This window comes from Nuphar pumila, chromosome 13 (assembly GCF_984573655.1).
Source record: "Nuphar pumila chromosome 13, dmNupPumi1.hap1.1, whole genome shotgun sequence".
NCBI lineage: Eukaryota > Viridiplantae > Streptophyta > Magnoliopsida > Nymphaeales > Nymphaeaceae > Nuphar > Nuphar pumila.
The window spans coordinates 90,036,521-90,062,176 of NC_143261.1; the positions used below are offsets into that span (position 1 = coordinate 90,036,521).

The 25,656-nt window shown below is 39.2% G+C and overlaps 2 protein-coding genes across 3 annotated transcripts; both read left to right on the top strand.

The window, feature by feature from the left end:
* The first annotated feature begins 5,631 nt into the window (after positions 1-5,631).
* LOC149819106 (calcineurin B-like protein 1) lies at positions 5,632-14,026 on the top strand. Its single transcript, XM_089984568.1, has 9 exons — positions 5,632-5,829; positions 6,461-6,642; positions 7,208-7,290; positions 9,963-10,022; positions 10,418-10,526; positions 10,661-10,713; positions 11,475-11,555; positions 12,295-12,407; positions 13,675-14,026. The coding sequence occupies exons 2-9, from the start codon at positions 6,564-6,566 to the stop codon at positions 13,736-13,738; spliced, it is 642 nt and encodes a 213-aa protein (XP_089840694.1). The 5' UTR covers positions 5,632-5,829; positions 6,461-6,563; the 3' UTR covers positions 13,739-14,026.
* Positions 14,027-15,513: 1,487 nt separating this feature from the next.
* On the top strand, positions 15,514-25,288 carry LOC149819107 (uncharacterized). 2 transcript variants are annotated; one of them, XM_089986027.1, is made up of 12 exons: positions 15,514-15,798; positions 21,301-21,830; positions 21,943-22,032; positions 22,125-22,364; positions 22,790-23,011; positions 23,161-23,479; positions 23,572-23,885; positions 23,992-24,101; positions 24,191-24,294; positions 24,405-24,481; positions 24,569-24,659; positions 24,957-25,288. In XM_089986027.1, exons 1-11 carry the CDS (start codon positions 15,597-15,599, stop codon positions 24,656-24,658), a joined length of 2,298 nt encoding a protein of 765 aa, XP_089842153.1. In that variant the 5' UTR covers positions 15,514-15,596; the 3' UTR covers position 24,659; positions 24,957-25,288. The 2 variants fall into 2 exon arrangements, 1 of the variants encoding a protein (XP_089842153.1); XR_016427442.1 differs by lacking the exon at positions 24,569-24,659 and having other exon boundaries at positions 15,518-15,798; positions 24,405-24,568; positions 24,957-25,092.
* Positions 25,289-25,656: the final 368 nt, after the last annotated feature.

A 25,656-nucleotide genomic window follows, 5' to 3' on the forward strand; every position in this document is an offset into this window, starting at 1 on the left:
ATATATATATATATATATATATATATATATATATATATATATATATATATATATATATATATATATATATATATATATATATGAAAAACCGAGATAGTGACTCTCTCGGTTTTATGTCACAAATTGATCTAAATAGACCGGATATGGGTTTGGGTTCAGTTGAGACCAAACCTAGACAAAATCAAGCATGAGGTCCAGTTTAAACCAAACCCAGACTGAATCAACATTTGGGTCCATTTGGTAACAAACCCAGAGTCAACTGGGTCTAGTTTAATTGGTACCAAACTGAATCTGAATTAAGTTTAACTAAACATACAAAATCTAGATCTTTGTCTCATATCTAATTTAGATCCAAACCAGATTGGATTTGGATCCAATCTGGTTAATTAGAGAGAGAATAAGAGATTGAAATCAGTTAGGTTCAATTTTAACTAAACCCAGACCAAGCTAGGTCTAGTGAATCCAAAAATAGAAAAACAATTTGAGAGGGTAGGGTTACGGTTTGGACTCTCAACCTATAAATTAAAAGGAACTATCCCTAACCATTAGACCAACATAGTTTAGTTGGAAACAAATTATACATATACCTATTTTTGGATTTTATTTATAGGATGTGGATCTGAGTCAGATCCGATCCAGAATTGAGAATACAATCCAAAGGGTTGGTTGGATCTCTCACAATTTTATTATCCGGATTCAGACCCGCTTGAGAGGTAAAATGTCCATTTTACCTTAGTTTTTCCTTTTTTTGTCTATTTCGGTAAAACGAGTCTAACTTTTTACCCCGAACTAACAATCAAGTGAGGTTTAGTGTGTTAGAATCGGGACGCAAAGAGGAATTTGTCTGTCTTATTTTTATGGTCAAACACTTAGCACGAAAAATGAGGTCTGACAAACCTTCTTCAGGAGTAGTAGTTTGAAAATTTTGCAAATTAAAGGAAATATCAAATCAGTAAGTTAAGTTTGTCTTTGTGTATTAAACAGATCTAACAGTTTCTACAAGAAACGCGATTGCAGGGTAAGGTGTCAGTTCTTGCATTCGAGGTAAAAGAACATTTGGAAATAACTCCCTAGATAATAAAATATAGTCTTTCTATTTAAATGCATATTGTTATGGATAGGTGTTGTGATTCCTTACATTTTGGAAGCATGCGTATGTAGATTTGCTTTATTGTTTTGATTAGTTTGACTGAATGCATGCTTCAGAATCTGTATTTTATATTTTTAAAAAGATGCATGTGAATTATGGTTCATATTATATGTTATTCTATCAATTTGTGAGTTCATAGAAATATTAGTACATGATTCATGTTATGAATGTACTTATCATGGAAACAAAGATAATGGTTTGATACATGTAATATGGTGTAGAAAAAAGGAATGTGAGACATTAAGAAAGAAAGGTAGAGTTTCAAATTCATCATAATATAGCTTATTTTGAGATTGTTATGCTTATGCCTTGATAGGGGTATTTTAATGTTGTTGCATGATTAAATTATATTCTATCTCTATGATGGATTATGATCCATATACTTAATATTATGTCTATGTGATTACATGCTGAAAACTAGTTAGTGAATGTATACTTAAAATGGTATAATACACAAACACAGGGAAAGAAAAAAAATAATGCATCTAAGGTAACAACATAGAGAAAGATAATAATTCTACCAGGAAAGACATGGTCTAGGGTTTTGTTAGAGGTATGTGTACCTCATTTATGCCTAGGATCTTGAGAAATTCCTAGATAACCCTTATAGGTTAAAACATTGCCTATTGGACATATACAAGAAGTACCATGAACTACAAACCTTGGAGGCAAGTATAACTTATCAAGCTCTTCGGCTAGCTATCGACATGCATAATAGGCTCTCTGACTAGAATATGTTGAGCAATGCTGCAACGATTGAAAGTCCATAGTCTTGACCGGTTTGGAATATGTTGTTTGTGGAGTGGTTCATATGTCTTGCCAACACTATAAACTCTAAAATTGTTTATATGGGTTGTTATGCTGAGAAGGTTATTTTCGGAATAGCCGATTAGTGTAGATGACGACATTGAGAAATGTCTACCTTAGAAATAAGTAATGGTTTTTGAAAATGTTAAGAAAAAGAAAATAGAGGGATAAAATATGTAAACAATATGTGCTAATAGTTAGAGAAGTAAACTCAAACTATGAGCTTAAAGGTCACTATAGTTGTAAGGGTCATGTGTCGTATATTTATAAATGAAACCTTACTGAGTTTTAGACTTACTCTTGCTTGCTAATTATAACTATAAGATCGAAAAACGCTGCAAAAAGGAGGATGTGATTTGTAGACTCGGCTACTGGTAAAAGACTCAACTATTGGTGATCTTGAAGTACTTAGAGAGTACTTTGTCTTTATTTCTTTATTTTCTATTTTGGACATGTAATCTGAACACCTTAGTTTTGATGAACATAGATGGTTAGTATATTGATGTTAGATGAATGAACTTTATAGTTATTTAGACCTTATTATGATATGTAAAAAAAAAAAAAAATTAAGATTAGGTTTTGAGGTTATTTTTAGTATTTTTTCTATGGGAATTGGAATCCACAAACCCAGACTCTAGAAGTCTAGGTTCGGGTCGTTACAATATTTTTGGGAACTCTAGCTCGCAACATCACGTTTGGGCAAACCAATATTTTAGCAACACGTTGAAACCATAATTCTATTCCAATGCAAGGCTCCCAAACATAGCCTGAAACACACCCTGAAAATCTTTTAACTAGTCCAACTCCCACGGAACCTAACAAACTACACTCTAAATGGCCTTCGTTTTGACTAAGAATGGAGTAAACCAAAACAAACCCTTAACCCGATCCAATCCATCATCCATGGCAGCCTGTGCATTGCATTAAATTCCTGACACTACATGTGGATCCATTTCAACATGGTCTTAAACGGGTATGGTCTAAATCCGATCCGTCAGCAGCACCGACCCACTTGTTTGTGGTGATTATTGCCATACATCTTTCACATAAAAAGTCTTACCACTTCTGGTGGAAGATCATGATGCAATAAATGCACATGTAGTCATGGAGAGAGCAATAGTCAATATCGATTATTTTTAGCAATTTCAAAGTTTGACTTGTGTGAGATAATTGCAAAGCATATTGAATTGGAAACCATATGTAAATCCAATTTAGGGCACAGAAAAAGTCAAAATCCAATTGTTGCATTATTTGTTAACGGATCGGGTTTGTTGGATCTCTAACTGAATCCACATCCGTTTAATTGGTTTTGGTGAAGGCAGTAACATTTGAGGAGTCCGGATAGAGTGCAATCATATGGCACAAAATTTGTGCATTAAGCACCTGATTGCCCTCCATCGGTCTTGGCCCCCACAACGGGCATGCCCGGTCCCCAAGATGAAGGGTGATTAGGTGCTTAATGCACAAATGTTTGTGCAATCATATTGCACCTGATCTTTTCGCACATTTGAGTGGTAGTCGATACAGTCTCAGTTTTTAGAATTTTCAATTTCTCATGTTTTTTTCATCAGAAATATAAATATCTTTTAAACGTGATACTTATGTTTTTATTGGCTATTTATAATCGAAAAATGTGTATTTTTTACTCGAGTCTAACCCGATCACCATAAGAGAAACCATACATGGACCCGATAAAAACTACATAAACCATACTCTAGCCATACCTGGTAAAATAATATTTTTTTGTCATTTTTACATTAAAAAATTGCAGGATCTTAAACAGAACTTGGGTCGGGCTCGAGTCTGGTATAGAATTTCACAAACTATACCAGAATTCATGTATTAATCAGATGTTTGGGTCCGAACGCGAGTCTTAATTAGGTCTTATTTGTTACCATACCCGGACCTTATAGAGTTTTGCACGGGTCGTGTCAGGACCCGACCCGTTGACACCCCTAATGGTTGGTAACGAGCATAGAGGATTCGATCAATATTCTCCGACATACTACCAAACAGAGCACATACAAAAGGCATATCAGAATAGCTAACCGGACCCGGATTGATAATTGACATTTCCATTTTTTCAACTGAATTCGAACCCATGACGTCGGATTCAGTGGTAGCGTGCATCCAACCCGAATTGCACCGTCATTATTCTTGCGACATATAATAAGGCTTCGCATGCTAACGTGTACAACGTGGCAACGCGATTGCACAAGAACAGTGATTACGTACCTTCGATGAGGGCATCGTCTTTGTCATCAATCTTTGAAAATCAACGGTATTGATTTTGTTGTGGGACCCAAACCCCTTCCACACCGACTCAAAAAAGAGAGTTTGACGTGAGTATCCAGGGTAGCATGCTGACGCGCGCACTGCATGCATCATATATATATATATATATATATATATATATATATATATATATATATAGAGAGAGAGAGAGAGAGAGAGAGAGAGAGAGAGAGAGAGAGAATGCCCATCTTGATCGAACCTTAATATTAAGAATTTTCAGATCAGGGATATGTAGCTTCTCGCCCCCTGCATGGTATATATGTTTTTAATGGTTATTTATCGTGCATAAAAAATGCATACTTTTATTTTAAATAATTATTATATTTCGTCATAGATTTTATTTTTTAAAAATTCAAATTGTTTATTATTGCTGATATATTTCACACAAAAAGAAATTTTAAAATTTTCTGTTTCTCACAAGTTTTTGACTACCAATATTTTATCCTTTTACACCTATCAGATGAGCGAAGCCCGTGTAGGCCAGCCAAGAGATTAATGGACTTGGACCTGCCCAAATATGTAAGGATCCAGAGTTGGCCAGATTACAGCAATCCGATCCAGATTGAATTCCTTGGGTATGGTTCATCCTAAAAATGGTTTAGACGGATCCGATCCATTTACCGTGATACTTCGCTTGGGCAATGGAAGTGCTGACGTCGATGGATCGGGTATCAAGTTTGACTACAAAAGTCAAAAAGATGCCCCCTCTAGACTTTTAAAAACGGGTACTTTTTTGTTTTTCGTTATTTTCGTCCTTTACCAAACACAACAATCACATCATAAGAGGATTTTTCAGTTTTCAACAAAGACACAAGAAAACTAATAAAATTGAAACTATAAGCCTACTGATTTAAGCTCAAACTGCTTCCTTTAAATACATTGCTTCAAAGTTGTAAAACAAAAACATGAATGAAAAATATATATATTTTTATGAGAAACTTTTCAATATAAAATTGATAAAAAAATATTGTTTTTATCAGGTATGGTCTGAGTTCTTATCTGGGTATGGTTTTTCTTATAATGAACCCGATTAGACCCGAGTCCGGACTCAATATCATACCCAAAAAACAGCTTTAAGTCTGGTTATACTTGGGTCCGAACCAAACCCGACCCGTTGACACCCCTACTGAAGATTCTAACCGATATTTTAAATTTTTTATTAGTACCGATATTTTCTTTCTGTGCGTCGTCTACATATTTTTTTCATAATTTTAATAAACATAATAAGGCCTGAAAAACTAGGTAGGACAGGTTCACAACCGTCCACTGGTCATACTTAGAAGGACATTTCAGTCATTTTGTAACCACACGGCTCCTTGTAGAAATGGGGTGTACGAATTCCAAAATGGCGCCTCTGACTGGTGATAGAATTCGCTCCTTTTCCGTTATTTAAATTTTTTTTCCGGGAACGGGAAACCCGATCTCCGACCTATTCATTGGTTCCCTTCAAGTGCCTTCCAGATATCTCTCTCTTTCTTTCTCTCGGGAGCGAAAGGAGGAACGGAACTACTGATCGGAATCCTCCGTCTCACCGGAAAGTCTCCCGTCGCGGGAGCTCTTCGCCTCACTCCTCGCCGGTAAGCGGTTTCCCTGCGGCTTCTGGCTCGGGATTAGGGTTTCTATTCTTGTTCTTTTTTGCGGAATTGATTCCGTGTTCGGGAAGATTCCCTGCGTTAGTAGGAGATTTTTGTGATACATTTTTCCGCGTTCGTCTCTCTCTCTTGAAGTTCCAGCGTGAGGATTTTATATTTTATCGACATTTTTTTGGGTTGTTGCGAGTTTTCTGGTTCGAGGGACGGATTCTTCGGTTTCGAGTCCTTATTGATCGTCATTTTGATGTGTGGATCTGAATATACGTGTATCGTATCGGACATTTCGTGTTTTGGTCTTATAGATTCTTTCTGGTTGATTTGATTGGAATTGTGTTTTAGTAATCCTCTTTGATTTTTTTTTATGGATGAAAATTCGATTTATTGAGATTGTTTTGCTGGATCTTTGATTAATTTTCGTAGTATTTTGGATGATTTTATTTTCTAATTCCGAAGGTTGAGTGTCTATGGCTCTTGTGCACGTAAAGTTTGGTTTTTAGGTTTAGAAGTTTTTTTCAACTACCTGCGTTTGTTGGCCTTTTCTGACGGCGTTTTTAGTTGATTTTCTTCTTTAATTTGGAAATTTCATTTTTTATGTCTTTTTTTTTTTGGTTTTTAGGTGGAGATGTTTTTGAGGCACCTTCACATGATCTACGTATATTGGCCTCTCTGAGTGGTTTGGGGTTTAAAACTTTAAATCACTCGTTGGCAGATTTTGCCAAATGGGCTGCTTCCAATCAAAGGTTAAAAGGCAATTTCCAGGATATGAGGACCCTACGGTTCTGGCGGCACAAACGGCTTGTAAGTTGCCAATAGATCATTAATACTTGAAGTGGCATGATTTGGTTGAATTGTTGATTATATGACTTATTTATCTGGTTTTCATTGGAAAACAGCCTTCTTGAATCGCCCGTTACTGATGTGTCATGGCATTTGTTTCTCATTCATTACAATTAGTTTCATACTTAGTATTGGAAGTGGGTTTTAAAATTGGTGGATTCTGAATATAGCTCTTGCTGTTGAGTTGGGAGAGTATGAGTTAAATGCACTTTTTAGTTCATATTGGGGAATGCCTGAGTCGGATATTTGTGGTTGAAAAAAAAAAGTTTCAGTGCTAAATCTCATTTGATGTTTGCTGAACTGGTGGTCTTAGGGATCGAATATTGTAAATGGGGTGGTAGAGAGGAAATATCTTAACCAAAGGGTCTTGGGTTTGTGACCCGAGTTTGCCTATTGGGAGAAAAAAAGGTTTAGGCCTTTGATTTGTTATTTATTTGGTTGCATCTCTTTCTTTGTCATTTTTTCATGGGTCTTCTTCCTGGATATGACTGAGAATTTGTTTTCCTTCATTGTTTGTTGTTCACAGTCAGTGTCAGTGAAGTGGAGGCTCTATTTGAGCTGTTTAAGACATTAAGTAGTTCTGTTATTGATGATGGGCTGATAGACAAGGTAAACCTATGAGTTCTTATCTACCGTTCAGTTCTGGAGAGCGTTTGTTCCTTTGTTGCACCTTTTAGTGCTCATGTTTTTGGATTGTTTTGAATGGTATAAGTGTTATACACGCTGTTCTCATTTACACAACAATTAGCTGAATTTCATGTCTTATTTTCATTTAATAATAATTCAGTTCATATTTATTCATTGCTTCAAGCAGAACCAAAAAAAGGAAAAAGAAAAAGAAATATTTGCTCTTATCATGGCATTTTACTGTGATAGAAAATTTTAACATGCAAGGAACTGAGAAAATGAGACATTTTTCATGTCATTGTAGCATTTTTTTAGTGTTATATCATCGTTGTAAATGAGATGATTTAACTCGAGGAAGTACTTGTCTACTATTCAGTTTTGTTAGCATCTTTTAACTACATTGTCAACTATTCAGTTTTATTTACATATTTTAACAATTTGGTCACTTTGTCCTATTGTGGGGTGCCACCATGACTGCTGTAGGATATATTGCTGTTCTATAATGGCCATAACGTGCAACTCGTGGGACTTGAGCTATTCACTTTTAGGATGTATTGCATCTGTGATCTTGAATGTTTAAATGCTCAACTTATCTGCAATGAACAAGCATTTTTCATATGAGGGAAGCAGTTTGACCAATCTTTAATTGCTTTATTGTGCTGGGAAAGAGCCTTCAAGAACAAGATTTTATATGGAATAAAAGGTGCAGGGGACTTGAGGATGTCAGATGATGACTATGCACTTCCCGAGTATGTGGTCGGTATAATTTGCTCCTGTCAGGTAGTGTGACAAGTCAAAGGAGCATGCTGCGGAGTCCTCAGCAAAAGGCATCTAGTGCCATATCAACGTCCACGTCCCATTCTGGTCTGCCTAACTGTAGGAAAATGGGTATGACGAATGACTGGCATCACTCTTTTTTTTTTTGGAATAAAAAGGAAGGCATCACAGGCTGTCACATGGGTGCGGGGGGGGGGGGGGGGGGGGGCAAGATTTTTTTTTAAAATTCCGCAGCCCATTTCATAGGGCAATTTAAAAAAAAATCCAAAAAATGGACCGAAATGACTCTGGGTGCGGTCAACGCACCCAGGGTCGGGTTGACCGCACCCGCGTCGAGTCTCATCGACGCGGGTGCAGCACCCTGCTAGCCGAATCCCTGTTACATAGATCACAGGTAATGAATACCTGCTTTTCAGAGATTTGGACAAAACCTTTTTGTTGTCTGATAACAAGAGCTGAAAGACAGTTTGCATACATGAATTCTCTTAGGTTTTGGCTGAACGCTGTTGGATTCAGTGGGATGGGAGTTCCTATGATGAGAATAATTATCTTTGGCGATTATGATTTTGTTGAATAGCATGGAGAAAGAAAAAAAATTCTTTTTCCTTAACCCTTCTTGAAAATGAAGATACGTGGAGGAAGAGGGGACAAAAACATGTGGTTATTTATCTTTTTCCAGTGGTAGAAGATTGAGGTGGTGGGGTGAATGGGGCTGGAAGAGGGTGTTACATTCAAGAAAGACAAACCATTAACTGGTATTCTTTCTGTTATCTTCTAAGCTCCCCCATTTACCATAATTATGGAGATGACACTCCAAAATCATATGCAGAAAACCAATGCATAAAACACTTTGTTCTATCTAACTTGCAAGGGTACTAATTCTACATCATGCTTGTGATTAGTCTTGTTTCTAATGTACGGTCATACATTAAAATTCACATGCCTTATATGTATATCCATACGAATGGAGGTAGAAGCATAATGGTGAGTCATATAAATTCACAATAAAGAAAAAAAGGCTAATTCACATAATTGAAGCCTACTCATTTTCAAGAAGAAAAATTAAATGCACGGTTATATACATAATAATTTAGTGGATCATTTCCTTTAAAAGCACAAATGTATTCCTATGTTTTGGGCCTTTGGCAATGGTGCTCCCTTGTTCTCTGTCGTTCACCAGCTTTCCTCCCACCCCTTTTGTCTCTCTCTCTCTCTCTCTCTCTCTATATATATATATATATATATGCTCCCAATGAAAAGATATGATTTTTGGGCTTTATTTATGAAGATTTTGGGCCCTTGATTTTCAAGCCCAATAAAACCTAGCACATGTCCACATGTCAGATAGATCACGTCTACTGTCAGGAAAAAAGGAAAAAAAGCAAAATAAACCTCAAAAATCACATGGTTGGTTTGCATATTATCATCACCCTATATATGTGTGTGCATTGGGGGAGGGGGTTCCTTGTGCTCCTTTTCACTCTGTCCCACACCTATTCACTCTGTCTGCAGATGTGTGTGCATGAGTGTGTTGTGTGCAGCTAATGTACATGTGCTCTTTATTGTTTATTAGATTTTCTCTTGCTTTGCTTAGGAAAAATCTGTCATTGATTAGCATGCTCAACCATGTTCTCTTTAATCTATTGGTATTTGGTAGTCCAAAGTAGCCATGAATAATTAGCTTAACACTGTTTGTCTCTGTCTCCCTTTCTCTTTTCTTCTGTTTGTGAGGGGTGGTTTATTGCCAGTCATTTTTTCATTCACCTAATGTTTTTTTCTGGTGATCCTTCTTAAGTTATAGAGGTTAATGCTAATATTCTTTTTCTTGAGAAATTTAAATGTCTTCAACAATGTCGTTGTTTTTTATGTTCATGTAGGAAGAACTTCATCTAGCGCTGTTTAAGAACAATAAGAAGGAGAATCTATTTGTAAATCGGGTACAGTAACCTCAGATCTCTTCCTGAGTTTCCTTATTCAGTTTGAAACAGAATCAATTTATTCTAAAAAAGTGATCATGTTTCATCAGCAACAATTTGCTCATTTTTTTGTTAGTAGTGCAAGAGTGGAACTTTCATGCTTATGTGCACGTACATGTGTGTTTTCATTCATGGATTGTTCGTTGCTCAACGTGATATGATCATATGCTAAAAATAGTGGCCTGTTGGATCTTCAATTGCCATATTAGAAATACCAAGCTGCATCTTTTTTACCATAGAATTTCATCGCATGGCTCTCTTTGAAACCTGGGGTTCCTTCTTTGGTCTTCATGCTTGTGTTTCTCTATTATAATAATGTGACTTATGATCTCTATATACACAATATTTTTGGACAGATCTTTGGTCTATTTGATGTGAAGCAAAACGGGCTCATAGATTTTGGTGACTTTGTTCGTACACTGAGTGTCTTTCACCCAAATGCACCAGAACAGGATAAGATAGACTGTAAGTTGATAGTTATGCTGTGCATAACTGGATTTGTGTTCATAATTTTTGTAAGTTCAATTGTTCTGTGAATGTGTCTGAAATCTCTTCTTCTTCTTAGATCCATTGCTCAATTTGTTTTTGTCATATTGCAGTTTCATTTAGACTTTACGATTTAGGTGGTACTGGCTTCATTGAGCGGCAAGAGGTAAAAATGAAAGTTTGGAACTTGTATTTGGATGTATCTGTTTTGGAAAACAGTAGCTTAACTGATATATCTTGTTCATAATTCTTGATTATATGATCTTGCAACGTTCTTTTAATTAATTTAGGACAAAAAAAATCATGGATACTTCATCTTGATTGACAAAATATGTTGCAATCTTAAAACTTAATTGCAGAAGCTAGCCAAAAAAAGAAAAAAGAAAAAAGAAAAACACAAACAAACATTCATGTTGATTGCAGGTTGTACCTAACTGGATATAATAAGTTCCTTTTGTTCTTCCTGTTCATCATTGTGCTGGTAATGTATGCATTAGTCGTCCTATATAAATCCCTGCAGTTGGGTCAGCCTTACCAAGTCAATTAGTTATGAAGAAAAATGGTTGGGGGCTTAAGGAATAGGACCAACTGAACTAATCTATAGCATGCAATCCAGAAAAAAAAAGTTCTTAAATGAAATAGTGGGTGAAACTAGAGAAATCAAGAAAATACAAGAGACATCCATCTGCAGTAAGGAAAAAAAAGAAATCTATCGAAAAGGCATTTTTTTCTCGAGTATGCTAGAGCAAATTTTGAGGAAAATAAAGAACTGTGGATGTGCATTTTTTTTGTGTGCTTCTGTATTTAGTTATCTCTGTAAATAACCAAATTCAGAATGAACATGCTCTGTCCTTATCTCTCGTCAGTGAAAGTTGCTTTACTTGGTGGCCACTGTTGGATATTTACATGATCCACCTGCTTTTGCAGGTCAAGCAAATGTTAATTGCCCTTCTAGGTGAATCAGAGATGAGATTGTCTGATGAGACAATTGAGACAATACTTGATAAGGTAAATCTCATATTGAAAAATTATCATTTACTCCTTATCATTGCACAATTATGGTTGTTAATGTGTTGAATTACTGTCTATATCTCTTGATATGGTATGGATATCATTCAGATCTACATGATTTTCCATGTTAGAGGCTTAAAATCCCATTAGAACTACAAAACCTGACTCATATCAGAACCCTTGGTTCTCCTACAGCTGTCACAGGGACACGCCATTTTGGCAGTGTGTCCCCCATGACACTAGTGGACATGTGGACACTGACACTGACACTGACACTGACACTGACACTGACACTGACACACCTAACTAATATTTTAATGATTCTTAGTATTATTTCAATTTAAAAACCAATTTTTAATGTTAATGTATAAAAAAATAGTTTTTTATTGATTGAAAATTTCAAAATTTGTGTCATTGTGTCGTGTTTTAAAAAAAAATGAACTTGCATGTTGAATCCGTGTCACGCTCATGTCCACATGTCTTTGTGGCATAGCCCTACAGTGACTACAACATGGATCTGGAGTTCCATTTGGAATAAGATCCAGATCCAACTGGATCATGCCTATTGGCCGTGCAAATATTCCATGTAAACTGTCAAATAGTGAGCTGGATCCCAAGGGCTATAGGATTAACTAAGTTTTCACCTTCTGTAAATATTTAGATTTGCCTTCTGAGGTTTTCCCTGCAAATTTATATTTGGCAATTAAATAATTTATTGGTGACTCTAAATTGACAGACATTTCTGGAAGCTGATGTCAACCGGGATGGGAAAATTGATAAATGTGAATGGCAGAACTTCGTTTCTCGGAATCCATCACTGATGAAAATAATGAATCTGCCTTACCTTAAGTAAGTGGCATCATTAGTGAACAGATGTGTGTTTTCTCGATTAGCATGCTTGTCTCTCTGCATTGCACATCTGTGCATTCTGCTCATCCCCTTAGTCCGCTGTTGGATTGGGATACTAAACCCAACAGCACTCTTGAGAATAATTGTTTGCTTTTCACTCTGTGACATAGATCATGACTACTGATAGGTTTCTTCCAAAAGTAAGGTAGATAAAAGTGTGCAAATTTTTTCAGACTTTCCATTGGAAAGATTTGTGCGTTGGTGTCTGGTCTATATTTCTGTTGCATATTGTAGTAATGCTGGTATCCTAGATGTCTTCATTTCTTTCCTTGTTACTTTCGATGTTTCAGCCCTGCTAGGCAAGGTGGGGAATATACCCTGTTAAGTATGGTTTATTTGCTTAACTGGTAAATATCTTTTTGTTGGCATCTGGTTAAGGAGAATCTTTTGGAGGTCACGAGGCATATGTTAAGATTTGTTGTTATTACCTTCTCTCTGGGTATCAATTGTCAAAGTGCCCCAAAGGGGCTTGGTGCAGTGAGATGGGGCCCAGGCTGCTAGGCAGGCTGTCTAGGTTCAAATCCCATGGGCGTCATCCCTTGCGCAAGCCGAAGCATGGTGATGCCCTGGGGGCAAGTCATAAGCCCACTGAGTTTTACGCTGCCAGCACAGTGATCGTAAGTATGGCAGGCTGAGCCAGCGCGGCTAGGTCTCTGATCCTTGGAGTGGTTTCTCCGTGTAAATATAATTTTTTTTTTTGTCAATGTTTGGTTTATGAGTCATGTTATCTAGTTTTAGATCAAATGGCAAGTTAGCATTGTTTTTTTTTTTTTTACCAACGGGGCTCTGCTTGTGTGGCAGGAGCAGTTAGTGCACGTCACCTTGTGTTGAGACTATGCAAGTTCGAATCCCTATGGTATAGTTGTATAACTGGTAGGGGTCTGCCTAACCCCAGCTTTCACTGTGGAAAAAAGTTCTACACTTTTTTTTTAGGGATAATTTTCAAATGCCCTCCGAACTTAATCAGATTTGAACCCTCCAATATTTCTGGGTTTTCTTGTTATGCTAGTAAAAAACTAAGAATTTTAACTGCTTATCCAAAAAACAAAAAACAAGAACTTTAATGCTTAGGTATTCTTGGAAATGAACTTTGAAGGCGCTGGTTGTGCTTGTTCAGTAGTCTTTGGTCCAGTAATTTCACTTTTCTTCTTTTCAATCTTGGAGTATCTTCATTCGATTTGCTGATATACTGTTGTGCCTCTTGCAGGGACGTAACCACAGCATTTCCAAGTTTCGTGTTCAATTCTGAAGTTGACGAAATTGCAACATGAGCTTTTCATACTCAAGCTATGCGTACATACCCTTGCAAAATGTTGTCCTGATTTTTTTTTTAATCCCCTTTTTTCCTCTTCAACAAAAGGGGGCATATAGCTTTAGAAGAAGAAATGATCCAGTTCATTGGCTCACGAAGATTTTGTGATGTTAAAAACGCAAGTGATCATGGTCTATATCAATATTGTGAAGGGCTTAATAATTCACGAGTTGATTTTGTAAATATTGTGGGAATTCGAATTTGTTGAGTTGATGGTCCTTCACGGGCTTAAGAGCTTCTTCTTCAATCTCCGCAAGTCACAGTCTTCTCCTCCCCTTGTATTTCTTTATGCACTGGTCTAGGTTTGCTGGACCTGACCCATACCAAACCCTATAGGGTCAAGTTTTGGTGATAAAAAAGGGGTTCCGATTAAAAACTGGGTAGGGTCCGATTAATATAAAAAAAGTTGGATCAGACTGATTTGTGAAATTTTATACCAAACCTGGGTCTGACCATAGTTCTTATTAAGACTGTGATTTTTCAATATAAAAAAGAAAAATATTATTTTACCGGGTATGGATCTGGTTTATGTAATCTTTATAGGACCCAGGTATGATTTTTCTTATAGTGGACCTGGTACCAGCACTTAAAAAACAAATCTGGGTTTGGACTCACTTGAGTTTGAACCAGATCCAATCTTATATCGTGATTTTATCATGATATTTTAAAGGATGATATAATACCCAGAAAATGTGATATTTTCAAAATTTCTCCTAGTTTGTGTATATCACATTTTTTTTTGGGATATTAATTCCATAAAATCGCCAATGATGCGTACTGTGCTTATATTTCTCTACATTTTTAGTTATATATTAAAGCTATACACGCTGATATTTTCTTGGGAAAAGACGGATTTTTCAACATATTTTTGAGATTTTGCCTTATGTGTGGCCGAGAACAAGCGGCAAGTCTTCTACTAACGGGTCAGGGCTAACCTCATAAAGCCTCATGCCAACCCGATAATAATATTTGTACCCACCAAAGTAGCTCTGATTGAACGGTTTGTTTCTATTTATAACGTCCCGATTGGTTACTGGACTCAAACTTGGTTTATGTGCCCCATTTACCAAACCCGCCTCTGATCAAGGTATGATTCAAATTTGAGAACTCGCCATGTAAATCAATCGCCGTTTTGGTTTAAAGACTTGGGCCACGACCCGGTGTTGGTGCCTCATAGTCGGTTGCAGGCCAGGGTTTAGACGAGCCTGGTTCAGTCCCAACCTATTGTTTTTTTTTAGTTTTACAGGAAAAAACCACCCCCAAGATCCAAAACCTAACCGCGCTGGTTCTGCCTGTCATACTTACAATTGCTGTCTTGGCAGTGTAAAACTCCATGAGCCATGCTTCAGCTTGCGCAAGAAGTGATCCTCATGGGATTTGAACATAGACCACCTGCCTTGCCTAGGCCCCATCACACTACGCGGAACCCCTTTGGGGCCAACCCATTGATTTGAAAGGACAAATTATGGAACCAAAAGGACCTATGCCTTAAAACCTTGTCTGATCCCAGCGACTAGGACCCATCCGGAATACGTTGTCAATGCGGACCCAGGAGCCGAGGCCCAAAACATACATGAGCCCCAGGCCCAAGCCCACTTTCTTCAGCAAGCGGCCCAAAGAAAGTTGGACTTAGCCCGCTTTGACCCACATTGAGTCCAGGGGTATCTTAGTCAGGTAGGAGAGGCTCGTCTCGTTCCTTGCCATAAAAATCCGTCGCGATATTTCCGTGATTGGAGCTATCTAGGGTTTTTGCCAATTGCCCTCTCTCTCTCTCTCCTAGGTTTCCCCTCTGCGTGTCTACCCGAAGGAAGGGAGCCATGCCTCCTCGGTCGGCCAAGAAGGCGTCCGGCACGCCGACGCCGAAGAAATCCGCTGGGAAGGCGACGAGGGCCGCGCAGAAGCATCTGGAGACGACGGCAGAGGTTGTCAAGGTCCAGGAGGAGGTCATCGTCGTCCAGGAGGCGACGGAAGTGTCCGTGCGGGATTCGGCGGAGTCGAACGGCGCCCCCGGTGCGGAAGGTGTTTTTTTTTTGCTCCGTTCCTTCTCGATCTGCCTCGGTTCTGTTTGCTCTTTCTGTTTTTTTTGGTTTTCTTTCTCTGTAGGTTTGTGATTTTTAAGAAGATTTGGTTTTGATTGTTTTCTTGAATTTGGGCGCGAGATCGGTATGTTCTGTTGCTTCGTAGGATGATCAGTTCCTTCTGTGGCGACGTACATGTGTCTAATCGTGTCGAGAATAGGGTCAATAGTGAATTGGTGATAATTTCTGCCGCAGTTGGTGATTTTGATGGTTTTTCGTTAACTAGGTGTTGACTTTTAGAAACCTTTGATTTCTTAGGATTTGCTCCTTGATGCTAATTTTATTTAGGATTTTTTGTTTTGTACTGTTGGTGGTTAATTATAGTTAGCATTGCTAGTGTCTCGGGCCGATCTTTTGGAATGTAGCACGTGCACTGAGTGTAGGAACACACTGTATGCTTTTGCTTGATCGGTGAGGTGCGGTAGTAGCATGACATGCGATAGGCATCTGAATCGTAGTTAGTGCATCGCTGTGTGGCGGCACAGACGTGTAGCGTTGTTCGGTAAGCAGTGCCTCTGGATTAGAGGATGTTGCCTTTGGAGATTTGGATAAGAACATCTCGGCTTGCAAGATTTGTCCCACGCCTAGCGGTTGGGCGCACGGGGTGCATGTGGGTTAGGGCTAATTCTCCAAGGGATCACATTAGGTGATTCCAACCATGGTTTTAAAACTCGTCGGGTCAACTCGGCTGACTCGGCTCGACCCTCCAACGAGTCAACCCGGCAAGGCAAACTCGGCTTGCCAAGACTCGGGCCTGACTCGGCTTGACTTGGGCGAGTTCTGGGATATTTGAAATTTGATTTTTTATTTGAGTTGAAACAAACATGGGACGAAGTACGGTTGTTACATACAGAACATATGTTTTGTCTATTATGTTCTAAGGGTCTGTCCAATCTTGGACAAGCAATCAGACAGACCCTTAGGGTCTCTTGTGAGTGTGTCCTTAGTGGTCCTTGTGTTGGCTGATTTGGTGGACTGATGTGCTCATTGGATTTGTGGTATGTGTGCTCTTGGATCTTCCCTATGTGTGTGTGTTAACTTCGTAACAGGTACTAGGTATCACTATCATAGCATAATCAACTATAATATTCATCATGTATTATCAGAAGCATAAAATTAAGGAACTAAGTATATGTTGGAAACTGGTAATTGGCCTTGTGGTAGCCAGTAGCTAGAAGTCACTCAAGAGAGGATTCGTAACGTTTCCATAAATTTCTACCAATAAGACAAATGTCAACAGAGCTTCACATAAGTTCTTGATTGCTTGACAATGCACAAAACCATCAAAATACAAAAATCCCGCTAATTCATAAGAAACAACATTAGGAGCCAATGTTCATATAGGGAAAAGAGTTTTAGCTCTGTTTGGGAGTGAACAACCAGGATTTTATATGCTGCATCTCTTTCGAGAATTTTTGTCATGCCACTTAATTTTATAATTTTCAACTTACTCCATAGTCCTTTGTCTAAAAAAGAAATTTGAAGGCTATTTAGCAGGCTATCCTAGAGTTTTTTGCTACAACATTAGTTGCTTTTAATGACCTTTGTTCATTTGTCAAGGATGTACATTTATATATGGTCACATGGACAACAAAAAGGACACATGACATGCCATTGTTGTTCAATTTTTCATTAAGAATACTGTATAAGGGGGCATGACACAAGGGTAACTGGTAAGTTGGGAATATTCCTGTGAGATAGTCTGGCAGAGATCAGCCTATGCATTTTTCAATGCTGCTGCTCTCTATGAATGGTTTAACTAGAAAATAACAAACCCAGGAAGTAATACATGCAAAAACCAAGCTAATTTAGTTGATGCCAATTGTTATCAGTTCAAAAGCAACCTAAGAAAGAGTCACATCTCTCTCCCAGTTTCAGTGATTACATGCCTTAACACAACCCAAGGATCTCTTGTTTACTGAAAAACATGGTTTGAGACAAATTCTAAATTGTTTTTCTTTTAAAATCAAAAGTTAACAAAACCCGGTCCGAGTCACCGAGTTGATCCGCCGAGTCATGAGTCAATAAAGAACGAGTCGAGTCCCAAGTCACGGGTTTTAAAACCTTGATTCCAACCGAGTATGGTGACTCGGGGCTAGGCGAGTGAATGTCTAGGCATCGACGAATGAGTCTGGGTGGTGCTCTTTGCTATGGTGTTCAATCATCATCTGGTCTTCGGACTGAGGGGCGCAAGGTCTTGTTCCTTCAGTGGCGAGGTTTTACTATGTCGTGTGCATGAAGCTGCAATACCCTTCATGACACGCAAGGCTAAGGCAAAGTTTGTGCCTCTTTCGAAAGTGATAGCTGGTATGAGATGACTATGCACTAAACGACATAGACTACATGTAATGCGCATTTGGAAATGCGCTTCATCAGCTTCTTCTAGGCAGCTACGCACGGGGTGGTGTCCATGGCCAATGAAAATGATTCAGCACATGGAAATGTATTGGTACACGGCCTTTGGCTGTTAGGCTAGCCAGCTTAGGCAGCTTGACGCGTCACGAGTTTGCGATGCTCGTGCCAGAGCGATAGAAAGGCTTCGGCAGTAAGGAAGGACCGTCGCGCCACACTAACTTATTGAAAAAAGTAAGCTTGTGACAAATTGGCATCAGAGCAGAAAAATTCACTGTGACCTTGTTATTCATTGTGTGCGACACTGTAGAGGAAAATAATGGTTTATTTTGGTTACACAAATTTTCGCAGCTGAAGTGTGGTTGACCATGCACAGAAGCAAGATGTTGACAGGATGGTATGAGACATCTTGTCGATGACAAGCAGAAGTGTAAGGTTGCTATTCAGTTGGCTAAGGGAACATAGATAAGCCAAATATTATTATCAGTTGTGCATTAGGCTCACTGATGGAGCGCGGCGTTTGCTTTGTTCATGTAGAAAATGTACGTTGGATTCGGCTGGATGGATTTGCACATTTGGGTACGAGAGACTCAATTAAACTTCTAGATACTCTCGCAAGGTTGTGGGTTAGCGGAGTGCTCACGTTGAGCAGATTGCTCATTGTTTTGGTTCCTTGAGTTGGTAGATCCTCAATGGATTGTGTGTACAGAAAAAAGTTGTTGTTCGTAGCTCGTTGGTTCTTGCGAGAATGTTTTGCTGACTCTAAGAGAGAGTACAACATGTTGACTTCAGGAGGCGAGTTCTAACATTGGGCCAAAGGTGCCCATGTGACGACGAGTGCCCGGGAAGATGCTTTGAAGGACCGCTTTAGGGTGATACGCAAGAAGACGTACCTTACTTGAGAACTAGTTTGGACCATTGGAAAACCGTAAGTTTGTGCTTAAGGGAGTTGATATCCCTGTGACACTTATTGGTGGTCGTCTTTCTCTGCGAGGACCACCAAGGGCTTGGAATTGCCCTTGTTGGGGTTGGAAGGTACCCTTGCCATGTGCATGAAGACGACAAGTTTGTTGTGCGGGTGAAGATGATTCGTTTGTGTTTGAGACTGCACTGGGGTCTCACGAGCAGAGAATGCTCGATGTTTATAAAGCAGAAGACTGCTGTCTAAGTGATCGAATGTGCGTTAAGAAATGAGACTTGACGTGTTAAAGGTTGCAATGACGGTGGTTGTAATCTAGAACAAGTTGAGTAGGCTGAAGAAAAAGAGTAAACTAAAGATAAGTACAAAGAGAAATTGACATATCAGTGAAGACTGTGTTCTTACCTGCACCAACATTGTCGAGGACGACAATGGTTTTGGGTGTGAGAGAATGTCCTGGGTCGATCTTTCGGAATGAGGCTTGTGCAGTGCGGAGCTCTACTGAGTGGAAAATACATCGAGTGTAGGAATGCGCGGTATGCGTTCGCTTGATCGATGACATGTGGGGGTAGCACGACATGTGTGGCGGCACAAACATGGAGCGTTGTTCGGTTAAGCAGTGCCATCGGATCAGAGGATGTTGCCTTTGAAGATTTGGATAAGGATCTCTTGGCTTGCAATATTTGTCCCACACGTAGCGGTTGGACGCATGGGGGGTGCATGTGGGTTAGGGCTAATTCCTCCAGGGATCACATTAGGTGATTCCAACTGAGTATGGTGACTTGGGGCTAGGCGAGTGAATGCCTAGGCGCCGACGAATGAGTCTGGGTGGTGATCTTCGCTATAGTGTTCAATCATCAACTGGTCTTCGGACTGGGGGTCACAAGGTCTTGTTCCTTTAATGGGATGTTTTGCTATGTCATGCACATGGAGTTGCAATACACTTCATGACACACATGGTTAAGGCAAAGTTTGTGCTTTTTTCGGAAGTGATAGCTGGTATGGGACGACTATGCACTAAGCGGTATGGATTACATGGAATGCGCATTTGGAAATGCGCTTGATCAGCTTCCGCTAGGCAGCTGTGCACAAGGTGGTGCGCAAGGCCAATGAAAATGATTAAGCACATAGAAAGGTGTTGATACGCGGCCTTTGGCCGTTAGGTTGGCCAACTTGGGCAGCTTGGCGCGTCGTGGGTTTGCGATGTATTCTATGCCCGTGACAGAGCGATAGAAAGGCTTGCAGCGGTAAGGAAGGACCATCGCGCAGCAGTGGCTTATTGGAAAAGGTAAGCCCATGACAGCCAGGGTGAAAGGTTCTTGTGGGCCGGTGTTTTTGTTGGGTTCTTTTAGTAAGTAATGTTTGCTGGATTGCAGAAAGGCTTGGGTTATTTCTTCTTTCTTTCTTTTCTTTTTGTCTGGGTGCTTATCAGACTATTTATTTTTTTAATATCTGGATTCTATTATTATTTGGATATATGTGCTTTCTGTTGCTCGGCAATATAACTAGTTTGTGCAGTAGCATGTTGTTGATTTTGGCCTCCTTCCCCCCCCCCCCCCCCCCCCCCCCCCCGCCCCGCCCCCCCCGTTTTAACTTTCAGTTCTGCATCTGTATTCCTATCTGGTCCTTCCATATTACAATGGTTTAGATGGCAAAAACTGTCATGGTCTTGGTAGCTACTCGCTATGCATATTTGATAGTGGTGTTATTTTGGTCATTTGGTATGAACATTTTATGTTATAAAAAAATATGCAGTCATGCTGTTCTGTTTTCTCCCCCCCTCCCCGTTCCCTCCACAACGAAAATGTTTATAACTTTATTGTGGGTTACAAAATGTTTTGGTTTGCTACACCCTAGTCAACCTCAATAAGTTATGGGCAAAATATGGTTTCTTAACATAACTGCATAAGGAAGTGATCCAGGATCTGGAGTTGCTTGCTCTTTGTGTATGCCTACTTGTGGTTGCAGTGTCTTCTTGTTTTATATTCAGGGACTCAATTCTGATCAATTCGTGTCAAGCTGTTCCTCCACCCCTCCCTCTCCACCCTTTTCTATTTTTGGTTTTAGTCTCAAAATCCTTGAACTCCTAGCTGAGTCAGAGTTAAGTCGACCTTTCTTCCAATATTTGTTTGAATAATAATAGATGATGCCTGTCTTTGCTTTGCACAACAGAGGAAGAAGTGAAGGCAACCTACGATGATTATGATAAAGGTGAACGTTTAGAATTGGAGGACAATGAACCCGAGTCTGAACCTGAAGAGGATGTTGGTATAGATTATGGTGACAAAGAACTTGATCAAAATGATGATCAAGCGGAAATTGAGGAGACTGATGAAGAAGAGGGTGATGAAGAGGGTGATGAAGATGGTGACATGGTTGATGAGGAAGTGGAAGATGGGGATGAAGAGATTGAAGGGGACGAGGAGAATGATGAGGGAGATCATGATGATGTAGAGGAAGAAGAACATCATGAGGTTGTTAAGGACCATTGGAAGAGGAAGGAATTTGAGATATTCGTTGGTGGTTTGGACAAGGATGCTACTGAAGAGGATCTGAAGAAAGTTTTTAGTCAAGTTGGTGAGGTTACTGAAGTTAGACTGATGATGAATCCTCTGACTAAGAAAAACAAGGGCTTTGCATTCCTGAGGTTTGCAACCGTGGAACAAGCTAAACGAGCTGTTGAAGAGCTGAAGAACCCTGTGGTAAAAAATCTGCCTTTCCCCAAAAAAATGGAAGTTGTTTTGAGAGGCTCTTAAGATTTATTTTCACCTATATGGTCAACGTGCAGTGTTTTCTGAGACAACTTCTTTTCAGGTTCATGGAAAGCAGTGTGGTGTTTCTCCTAGTCAGGATAGTGACACTCTCTTTCTGGGTAACATATGCAAGACATGGACAAAGGAAGCTGTATGTAGTTTACCTTCCTTTACTTCATTTATTCTTATCATTTTGCTGTCTTTTCACTTAAATTCTTATGCATTACATGGATGTTTCTTCAGTTAAAAGAGAAGCTGAAAAACTATGGTATTGAGAACATTGAGGATCTGACCTTGGTTGAAGATTTTAATAATGAAGGAATGAACCGTGGGTTTGCTTTTTTGGAATTTCCATCTCGCTCGGATGCCATGGATGCTTATAAGCGCTTGCAAAAGAGGGATGTTTTGTTTGGTGTTGATAGGACTGCCAAAGTTGCTTTTGCAGATTCATTCAATGAACCTGATGACGAAATCATGGCCCAGGTATTCTGAGTTAATACACCATTCCTGATGGATTTACACATATGGTTAATCTTACAACTTTATGGGCATGAAAACGTGTTTGTCCATTTCTGCAAGCTTTGTTTGTATGCTATCTTCAAACGAGAGAATCTACAATCAGGCATGCTCCTTTGTCTTGTTCCCTGGTGGATCTCAGGCTTTTTATTTTTTGCTTCTGCGTCACCATAGATCTTTGACAAACCAGTACCATCCTGCTTTTCATGTGTCATATTTTCATTCCTTCTGTTCATCTCTGTCTCTTATATATATGTATGTATGTATGAAATGTTGCATGTGTAGTGCTTGTGTGAGTGGTCTATGACTTTTTAAATTCTTAATTTTACTTTTAAAGAACAGTAAGTGCATGGTAACTGTGCTGCCATCTTTCTTTTCTTTTCTATTTTCAGGTTAAAACAGTTTTTGTGGATGGCCTACCTGCTTCATGGGATGAGGAGCGTGTCAGGGAGCACCTTAAGAAGTTTGGGGAGATTGAGAAGATTGAGCTTGCACGTAATATGCCATCTGCAAAAAGAAAGGACTTTGGATTTGTTACATTTGACATCAATGATGCAGCAGTTGCATGTGCAGAAGGCATTAATAATGCTGAACTGGGCGAAGGTGACAACAAGGTTAGCTAAAATGTTTTTGTTTGTCATTGTTGTTTTCTTGATTCCTACAAATGAAGGGTGAACATGCAGTTTGTGATTATTTTGATATCATTGATGTAAAATTCTAATTTGAGTCCTGAACTGACCTAGTTATGTTGTTTTTGGTTCAGGTAAAAGTCAGGGCACGCTTGTCACGTCCACATCAGAAAGGTAGAGGAGTAAGACAAAGTGTTCGAGGAGATTATCGTATAGGACGGGGTGGTATTCGTGGGGGAAGGGCACCTTGGGGCCGTGGTTCTTTACGCTTTGATTCTCGAAGAGTTCCTGCTCATGTCCCGCGTGGAATTACTACTGGTGGCCCTTCTATTGGTTCCCGTGGGTTTAGAAGGCCATTTGCATTTAGGGACAGGCATCCTGTTGCACCTCTGGTTCCTGAGAGAACACGACACATGCCCCCATCAGAACGGTCATATGCTAGGAGACCACCTTGTATGACTGCTTTGCACAAAATTGTGTTCTTAGCAGGGCATATTTATTAACATGTAAATAATAACATGTCTCTATGCTGTTATCTTTTCCAGCAATTCCTGCTTACCCAAAGAGCAGTTCAAAATGGGATTATGGTAGACACAATGAGCTTCCTCCCAGAAGTAGACCAGCAGACTTTGGTCCCAGGGTACCAACTCAGCGACGACCGTCTTACAGAGATGACTACCCTCCTCGTGGATCTGGTTACTCTGACCGTGCAATTGAAACTGCTTCTCGTGGTGCTGCAAGAAGAACATATGAAGATGAGGGTTATGTGCGTCGGCTTGAACAGTCTCCAAGCTATCATGATGGACGTATTCGTGACTATGATTCTGTTTCAGGATCAAAGCGGACCTACTCCTCAATGGTAGGTGAACTTTCTCCTTTTCAAGTGATGCTAGTTGAAAAGTTTTCTTTACTTTTCCCTTTTGATTGGAGGACTAAATATTCAAAATCATGCTGTTTTATGCAAGAGTGATGTTTCTTCGAGATATGCTGATGCTAGACAATCAAGGGCTCGTCTGGATTATGAAGTTGGTAGTGCTTCAGGATACGGTGATGGTTCTTATGGAGAATCTGCAAGGTTCTTTGACTTGACCTTATTTTTCTTTCTGAATTTTGCCACTCAATTTAGTTTGATTTGACTTACGGCAGCCTATGTTGTTTGTTTAGGCTTGGAAGGAGTTCACACATGTATAGTGGATCCATCCGCACTTCCCTTTCAGGACAAGATACACATCGGGTATATGACAGTCGTGGTATGGGTTATGGTGAAGGTAGAATTCCTTGCAAGAATTGATACTTGTGTAATAATTTCCATGGAATCTGATTGAATCTTTGAGCTTTCTATGGTGTTTGATATTGGACTTTCGGTGCACATTCACAGGATCCATTGCTGGCAGTGATGTTGGAGGCCTGTATTCTTCAAGCTATAGGAGTGACTACCTTTCTGGAGGGGCTGATGTATCATCCTAGTGGTTTTTTCTTCTTTTGAAAAGGAAAATTGCTAGTTCTACTGTGGATATTTGCCATTCTTCATTTTCTTTGCAGGTTGGTGATTCTTATTCATCTCTTTACTCTAGCCGTGGATTGGGTGGCAGTGGATACTTAAGCGGTAGTGGCTCAGGGTCATATTATTGAGGTTTGCAAAGTTATTCTGTCTTTATTATGCTACTAATACTGCCTCTGTTACTATAATTAGTACTACGATGACCACCGTCACTACCATTATTACCACTACTGCTGCTACTACTACTACTACTACGATTATTATCTTGTGTTTAGTTTTATTGGTTGGTAGTATGAAAAGATTGTGGAGCTTGCCTTCACATTTGGAGCTTTTATCTATAAAAGGAAGATACTGCTTTGGCTTTAGTATGATGATCTGATAGGTGAAGTTGGAGCTTGTTGGTCACACATGGTATTGTGTTTATGACAGAGATATGACATCAAATGGAGCTGGTGTAGGCTATGGTGTTTTAAAGCTTATGGTTGATGCCTACAACAACAAATGCAAGCTTTTGGTTTGAGAGTGGTTTCCAAGAAATGCAGAGTATAGAGATTTATAAAGCAAAAAACGTTATATACTTTGAGCTGTATCTGTTATTTAATGAGAACGAATGGATCCCTAGATGAGCTTTTCATGTTTAGAGTTTTCAATTTATTGGTCAGGAGTATCTTAAGAACAAAGAGGAATCCTGTGGGCAGTATGTGCCAGATGCATACTTAATTGTCTCTATGACTTTATTTTATGGATAGACACTGAGAGTACATGCTTTGTGAGTTTTCTATGAGCATCATACAACGTGCTTTTGCAGCTGTTTTTTCATTGACAAAGTTCTGAGCTAAGTTTGGTTTGGATGCTTCATCAGCCATCAGGTCCATAATTCGGGTGGATATATTCTTTTAACTTTTTAAACTGAGATTGGAATAACTTGCTATTATGCAAAGCATTGGATCATGACTACAAGTGTTTATAGTAGTTCGAATTTCCTAAAGCTGTGTATGGTAATAAATCTTCACATCGCATTCAAGGGCAAACCAGTCTGTGGAAATGTAATCGTTGAAATTAAGCCTTTGATAGCACATTTCAATCGTAGCTTAGAAATTTGTGCTGCTGGCATTTGCCTGTCTGCTGA